Source organism: Sebastes fasciatus, chromosome 3 (genome assembly GCF_043250625.1).
Source record: "Sebastes fasciatus isolate fSebFas1 chromosome 3, fSebFas1.pri, whole genome shotgun sequence".
Lineage (NCBI taxonomy): Eukaryota > Metazoa > Chordata > Actinopteri > Perciformes > Sebastidae > Sebastes > Sebastes fasciatus.
The window spans coordinates 9,912,053-9,919,703 of record NC_133797.1 but is presented as its reverse complement, the minus strand read 5'-3'; the positions used below and the strand labels follow the sequence as shown (position 1 = coordinate 9,919,703).

At 42.8% G+C, this 7,651-nt stretch overlaps 1 protein-coding gene across 2 annotated transcripts; it reads right to left on the bottom strand.

Moving 5' to 3' along the window:
- Window positions 1–447: 447 nt before the first annotated feature.
- On the bottom strand, window positions 448–6,780 carry htra3a (HtrA serine peptidase 3a). 2 transcript variants are annotated; one of them, XR_012593205.1, is made up of 9 exons: window positions 6,066–6,780; window positions 4,746–4,851; window positions 4,252–4,468; window positions 3,600–3,794; window positions 2,444–2,476; window positions 1,822–1,936; window positions 1,629–1,679; window positions 871–984; window positions 448–767 (listed from the first exon to the last, which is right to left on the bottom strand). XR_012593205.1 is itself a non-coding variant. In XM_074628808.1 (8 exons), exons 1-8 carry the CDS (start codon window positions 6,481–6,483, stop codon window positions 980–982), a joined length of 1,140 nt encoding a protein of 379 aa, XP_074484909.1. In that variant the 5' UTR covers window positions 6,484–6,780; the 3' UTR covers window positions 448–979. The 2 variants fall into 2 exon arrangements, 1 of the variants encoding a protein (XP_074484909.1); XM_074628808.1 differs by having other exon boundaries at window positions 448–984.
- Between the last annotated feature and the right edge of the window lie 871 nt (window positions 6,781–7,651).

Here is a 7,651-nt window from a genome sequence, read left to right as displayed (position 1 = left end):
AGCTTGACTTGGCTCAGTGTGTGAGTGCTCTGTGTGGGTCTAGGTGTCGGCTCTGGTTTGTTTAAATTAGTAGAACGTCTCTACGAGGCAGAGTGGGAGGGAGGAGGGAAGAGAAGACATAAACAAAGGAGTCGAAGGTGCCGTCTGTGCAGATGGACAACAGCTGCTGAGCAGACAAATACATACCAGAGCACAGCTTCTTGTTTGGGAGCTTTTACTCTTCATACAATATACAGTGCAAAATACTTTAGTATTTAGTAGAGTATAGTAATAAACTACTGTATTTAAGAATCTGTTTGATAAAACACACCCAAAAATCTAGCAAATCAAATCCATCACACAAAGTATACATCACCAGATAGGTGAAAGCTGCACACACTTCACATCAGTTAATATTTCCATATATGGCTATTTTATAATTCCTTGCAGTATGTTGCTCATGGGCAGATGGAACTTTAATCCCACTATACTGTCCTGTTCGTTATGCTGGATGTTGAATAGTAAGTCATCATCAAGCAGGAGAGGCTGTTCAGGCTGCAACACCTCATGGATGTCTTCAGTGGTCTGGACTGGTTGTCGTCCACTAAAACACACGCACACATGACACTGTGTGTATGTGTTTCAAAGGCCATTCATAGTAACGGGGTAACCATGAGCAGAAGGCAGAGTAGTAGAGGTGTAACAGAAGGCCGAGGAAGTCCAGCGATAAAGTGAACGTGAGTCAGTAGAAAGTTGCTGACCCCAGGTGAGAATTACTGTTCAGTGTCCTGCCTGGGGGATAAAGAGTGAAGGAATAAGGAGCACTGGTCCCCGTTATGTGGCAGGATGTGTGAGAGGAAGCGTATGATAGGAGGAGAGAAGTTCACTGACTGGTTGGTGCATCCAAAATGGAGTCAGGGGTTGTGGGTTTTGATATGATGTCACTCAGAATCCCGCTGGAAACTCAGAGGCATCGGCTCGACAGATAGAACAGATTCTGTTAGCCTGGAAGAAACGGAAAAATAAGGAGGTGAGGGTTAAAACAGCGAAGATTTAGAGGCAAAATCCAATTATCGCTGGAATCGCAGCATTCAGGGGGTTTGCTCGTGTGAGCGTAAAGTCAATCTGCACAAATTTCAACTTCAACTTTTGTGAACTTTGACACCCAAATTCACGCCGTTGACCAATAGCAAGCTGGTAAATAGCCATACCAATCCAAAATGAATGTGGACAGTGCTGATCCCAAGAGTCCAAACTGAGGAAGCTATCATAGCTAATTAGCTCCAACCGATTTTATTCTAACCTGATATATGAACATACTTTTGACTGTTTGCTTGACTGTCATTTATGACCTGTTGCACCAAAACTCCACAGGAAAGTCTGGATTCTGACGTTTCAACTCTGTTACTAGACTGAGACACACAAAAACACAACAATACTAACGCTAATACTAACGTCACTTCTTTTCAGATGTTACAGAATCTAGTTTCACTGGAAGATAATGGGTCACAAGTCCATCATTATTCATCTAAATGCTGAATTGAATTTCTTCTGACACCTCTGACAACAACACAAAAGTATAACTTAATCTTGGAGAAAGCAAGTGACCCGTCATGGGACACAGACGCTTGTACATCAGTAGCTCTCACCCGCATCAGACTGTGGTTCCTCTGTAAGTCTTCTTTGCAGTCTTGTCTTTTCTGTCACAACAACGACAACAATGGGATTAACTGAGAAACACTATAAAATAACCACTTCATAGGCATTAAGATCTCAAACAACAAAAAAACGGAATCTATTTGCTATTAGCTTCTCTGTGCCGCTCAAGCGCTGACCTCTGACCTTGGCTGTGTTTGGTCTGTGACTCTGTGAGGAAACGGCTGATTCTGTCTGAGGGTATAGCGAAGGAGATCCCCGCTGTCACTTTCAGAGTGTTGATGCCTATCACCTCACCGTCCTGAAAGAAACACACACACTCACACACATGTACAACTGTACGCTGCACCAAGTGTTGTTGTACACTTTGGCCAATGCATTCAACATTTAGAGGCCATAATATAATTTAAACATTTATAGAAAAATTGTGCATAGTTTAAAGGTACAGGTTGATAGGATTTGGCCGTTTTGTTTTTACTTCATTCTTTCAGTTGAATTTGAATTCAAATCAAGCAATTTTATCTATATAGTCCCAAATCACACATTTTCACAGTAGTAATATAGGAGAAGAATGAGTAGTAGGAGGAGTTGTTATCACAGTTGTGTGGACATCATTTGACTGTTATATGATGATATTTTCGGACTCTCAGCATCAAATGACAATATTTCTATAACACTGATTTATTTTGATTTGTTAGTATTCTAATTGAAAATAATAATAATTACTATAAGATAGTGTGGACCTCTGACAGTCTCACTGAATAATCTTCTACAATCATATACTGTATGTCATCACAACACTACTCACCAAGTTAACAAGAGGTCCTCCAGAATTCCCGTACTTCTCACCGATCAGATGAAATATGAGACAGAGACAATCACATCAATGATTCTGACACATATGCAAATAACCAAAATCCATATATAATAAAAAAATCTCTAAATGCATCTGTCCTGAACAAATGACCTGTGTGTGTGTGTGTGTGTGTGTGTGTGTGTGTGTGTGTGTGTGTGTGTGTGCGTGCGTGCGTGCGTGCGTGCGTGCGTGCGTGCGTGCGTGCGTGCGTGCGTGCGTGCGTGCGTGCGTGTGTGTGAGTGTGTGCTTTCAAACAGCATAGTGAGGACATTTTTGGACATGTCCTCACTTCTTCAAAGGTCTGTTTGAGGATTAAGACTTAGTTTTAAGGTTAAGGTTAGAATTATGGTTAGGGTTAGACCATAGACTATATAAGAAGTGGACGTAGTCACCATCACGTCACCATGGGTTTGTGGACTACAGCTTTGAAGCCTCGAGAACGGCATTTTGGCCGTCGTCATCTTGGTCTTTTGAAACCAGAAGAGACACGAGAGGGGGGAGCTAAGTACAACCAAACACTGAATAAGACATTTTTAGGCGACCAAAAAAGTTTAACTTTAATGAACTGAAAACACACTGTGACTGTGTGAATGTTAAAGTTCTAAGACGAAAACAAGGACAACTCCCAGACCGGACAACACCATGGTAGCGACCAGTCAATCTCAAGGGGTAGCCATGCCCTTAAGCATCCCCTGCTTTATGGTTTATTTGACTCTAAATGGGACCATAATTTACCAAATAAACAAAATACGTACTGTAAACTCATGTCTACAGTGTTTACTGAGGTAATAAATCAAGTGAGAAGTAGGCTCATTTTCTCATAGACTTCTATACAATCAGACTTCTTTTTGCAACCAGAGGAGTCGCCCCCTGTTGGATATTAGAAAGAATGCAAGTTTAAGACACTTCTGCATTGGCTTCACTTTTCAGACAGTGGAGTTGCCCACTTGGTTAGGCATTTAGTTGTGATGGTTACGGTTAGGGTGAATGCATTATGTCAACGAGGGTCCTCACAAAGACAGAAGTACAGGGATGTTTGTGTGTGTGTGTGTGTGTGTGTGTGTGTGTGTGTGTGTGTGTGTGTGTGTGTGTGTTTTGGTGAGCTCACATTAATAATAGCGTCAGTCTGGATGTAGTCCATGTCTGAGTCCTTGATGCCAAGCTCCTTGCCGTCTCTCTGAGTGGTGCTGACGATGCCGGTGGTGACGGTGTTCTGCAGGGCGAAGGGGCTGCCAATAGCAACCACAAACTCCCCTGGTCTCAGATCAGCTGAACGGCCCAGAGACAGCACAGGGAGCTTCTTCTGCTCCCACATGGACGCACATGGATCAAACATACCAACACAGACAGGCGTATCAGATGGAGACATATTGGGGAAGAGAGAAAAATGCAAACTAAGGATGAAGGCAAAATGTATTTGCAAAAGAGAAACCGACAGACAGAGAGGGAAATGAAGAAGAGCTTAATGCTTACAAAACTGTCTAAGTATGTGAGATATGGGTGTGAGAATACACACATCCGCGCGGTGTCTCTGAGTCACAGAGCTGGTGTTTAGGAAAGTATCTCACTATGAATGTCTAGCAGAAAACTGTCAGAACGTGGCACAGACGTGTGTCGGGATGTGAGTTATTGTGCCATAGTGCAGAATGTTTTTTGTGTTAGAAATGTCTGGAATATAACGTGTTTTACTTCAATTTGGACGAAGAGAAAAGGGTAAAGAAAGTGGTCATGATCTTGCCTTTGGATGTAAATGCTCTCACCTGGGGATTGACCTTGATCGTGGCGATGTCCGCCTTCCTGTCTACATCTCTGACCGTGGCCTCGTACGCGTCGCCGTCGTGGAGCTGCACGCGCAGCTGGGGCCTCCCCGCCGCCGCTGTGGTTACCACGTGAGCGTTGGTCACAATCACACCTGAGTGGTTAGCAATGAATCCAGACCCGCTGGAGAGGCGCATGTGGCGACCAAACAGGGGATGTCTGGAGACAGGGAATGAGAGAGAAAGGCCAAGGTCAGGTGGCCGGGTCCAGGTTGGATTAAGTTTCCATTCATTACTGCATGTGCACTGACACAATATTAACTATGCAAAGGTTGAAGGGACAAATTTCTGCGTTGTACTGTTTGTTTGATACAAAACACTGGTGTGTCTTTTACACAACACGCCCTCCTCCTAATGGAGCTAGCATCTCTCAGCACATCTCTACACACACACACACACACACACACACACACACACACACACACACACACACACACCTTATGAACAGTTCGATGTGGACAACAGCAGGTGCTATTTTCTCCACTACGTCAGCGATGAAGTTGAACTTGTAGCGAGGGCTGCTGGGATGGACAAGGGTACGACCTGTACTGACATGAAGAACGCACTGCATTAACATAAACACACACACCACACACACCATTCACAATCATTACTGTAGAATTTAAACACAATTTAGCACCAGCAAGTTTTCAATTTTCATTGAAATGAAAAATAGTGTGCAATAATTCAACTGTGCAATACCCTGGCATTAATACTACATTTATATTGTACATTTCAGGAAATAGCCTATTCTTATTTAATTCTTATTTATACTATTCTCGCATTTATATTTAACACACTTAATAGATCCCACTTCTCAGCATTTTGCATTTACTTATTTGCTCTGTGGTTATATGCTACATATTGTGTATTAATGCACATATTTGTACAAATTTCTCATTTCTTATTTGTATTATTACTTATATTTCTCTACACATATTGTGTTATATATTCTTGCATTACATGTTACATGCTCCTTTATTTATTTTTTCTTACATTTCTTTATGTTTATATAAGAGCAACTGTAACACCCCAATTTGATTATTGCGTAAAGTATAGTTGCCAGTTAATCTCCTGATGATCTAGGCTACAGATGGATAAATGGACTAATGGTTGCAGCTCTATCACAGATATTGTTTTGAATGTCCACCCTACTGTATCAGGTATGAAGTATAAAGTCAAATATCATGATAAAATACACATCTCAACTACAGTCTAAGTCTAGACTAGTTTTTCTTTGTAGTGATTTGATGAGAGGGCAGCACTGTACACTATTTGATGTGCAAAATAAGATCAAATTGCACATATAAACCACACATATACAGTCAACTTAAGCATGTTTTGTGAATTGGTATGATCATTTTCAATTAATTTCCTCCACCCTCCAGGCTGCAGCCCTCTCACATCAGGCTACTGATGGATAAATCGACTAACTGTTGCAGCTCTATCACAGATATTGTTTTGAATGCCCATCTTACTGTACCAGGTATGATGAAAAAACAATATATATATTGTTCAAACATCTGAACTACAGTTTAGGTTTTCTTTGTGGTGATTTGATGAGAAGGCACTCTACACTATTTGATGTGCAAAATAAGATCATATTGTAGTATAAGCACATATAAACCACACATGTATACCATAATTTAGGATGTTTTATGAATAGATATGGTCATTTTATTACCCCAACCCAGAAGTGAATGTCCTCCCCCCTCCAGGCTTGCAGCCCTCTCACAACCAGCCTCCAGCCGCCCTACCTGCTCCTTTCTGGGCACAGGCTCCTTTGCTCGCTTGGTTAACCGCGGCTCTCCCCTTCTGCTCCGCTTTCCGGCTGGCTGCTCTCATCTTACACACGTTACCGTACGTCTTCCCGTCGCTCCCGCACACTACGGTCTCCGTCTCACACCGGCAGACTCCCGCTTTGGAGCCCCGCCGCTTCCCCGCAGCCAGCAGCCTGCACTCCAGTCCGTCCCCGCAGGGCAGCTCGTTTCTGCGGCCGCAGGGGTCTCCCTCTCTGGGGGAACAGACCAGGCAGCAGTCACACCTGTCCGGGACGTACCCTCCGGGACAGCGCGGGCTCGGACACGAGCTCACATCGCAGCGGGACGCGCACTTATCAGCTCCGGTGAGGTCGTGCGTAAAGAGGAGCAACGCTGCGAGGAGAAGGAACTGCATTGTGAGGTGTTTTGACAGCACCAGAGAGCTCGGATTGATTCCTTATGTCGTCATATTAAATGTCTCCCTCACTTCTCTGTGTTCAGATCATAAAATAAAAGATGAATAAAGAATAAATAAAGAAAAATAAAGAAAAGTAGGCTGTATATACACTCTCTCTACTGGTTACTTCACTCCACACATCTATGGTGCTGTTTGGAAAGTGATTGGGCCTCTGACGGAGCTGTTTTCAGCTCTCTGTAGATTGAACTCCTGTCATCATCAGTGTCTGACTGCCTGCATACTTTCACAGCCTGGTGACTGTAATGGAAAGCATCACTTAGTTGTGAGTCGGGGACTCATACAGTATATTAAAGTGATCATGCGCTCCATCTAGTGGAGAGAAAATGCACAACAACACCATTTAAGAGCAGCCTTTCCTCTCAGTAAAGACGAGCCCTGCATGTTCATTCCTCCACTAGTCTACAGTTTTCCTCTGAAGCAGATTCTGGCCTTCTTTAATCTAAATCTAATTAGGCCAGTTATTTTGCACTGAATTGGTGAATGACATATTGAAACATGGACATGAACATTAAAGGGAACGTCTGATTTTATTTCCACCTGTGTCAGAGATTCTAAGACGTGTCTCAAAATGTAAAAAAAAAATAAAAATAAGCAAATTTCACTGTTTTATTAATTATAATCACATATTATTCCTATTTTCTATAGATTAAAAAAAAAAAAAAAAAAAGGTTAAAGGTGCTAAATGTGAGGTTGGGAGTATTTCCATTGCCTCTCAACGGCTCTCAACATGGCGACGGCTGAGCCGGCGGCTCGCAGCTAACGGTGCTAACAGTGCTAACAATGAAAACAAAGGCAACAGTGCTGACAGAGCTCAATTCAATTCAATTTATTTTTATATAGCGTCAAATCATAACAGAAGTTAACTCGAGACGCTTTATAAGAACTAACAATGTTAACCTGGTGGGGAACTGGAGGGTGGGTGCTACACTTCCGCGACGGCGCTGTTGGTCAGGACGGCGTTATCAGCAGTAACCGCCGCATGAGAGCAATGCAGAGATGCGGTTCATGAACTGAAAACACACTGTGAAAGGGTTAAAGTTGTAAGACAAAAAAACGGACAACACCCAGACCGGACAACGCCGTGGTAGCGACCTGTCAATCACAA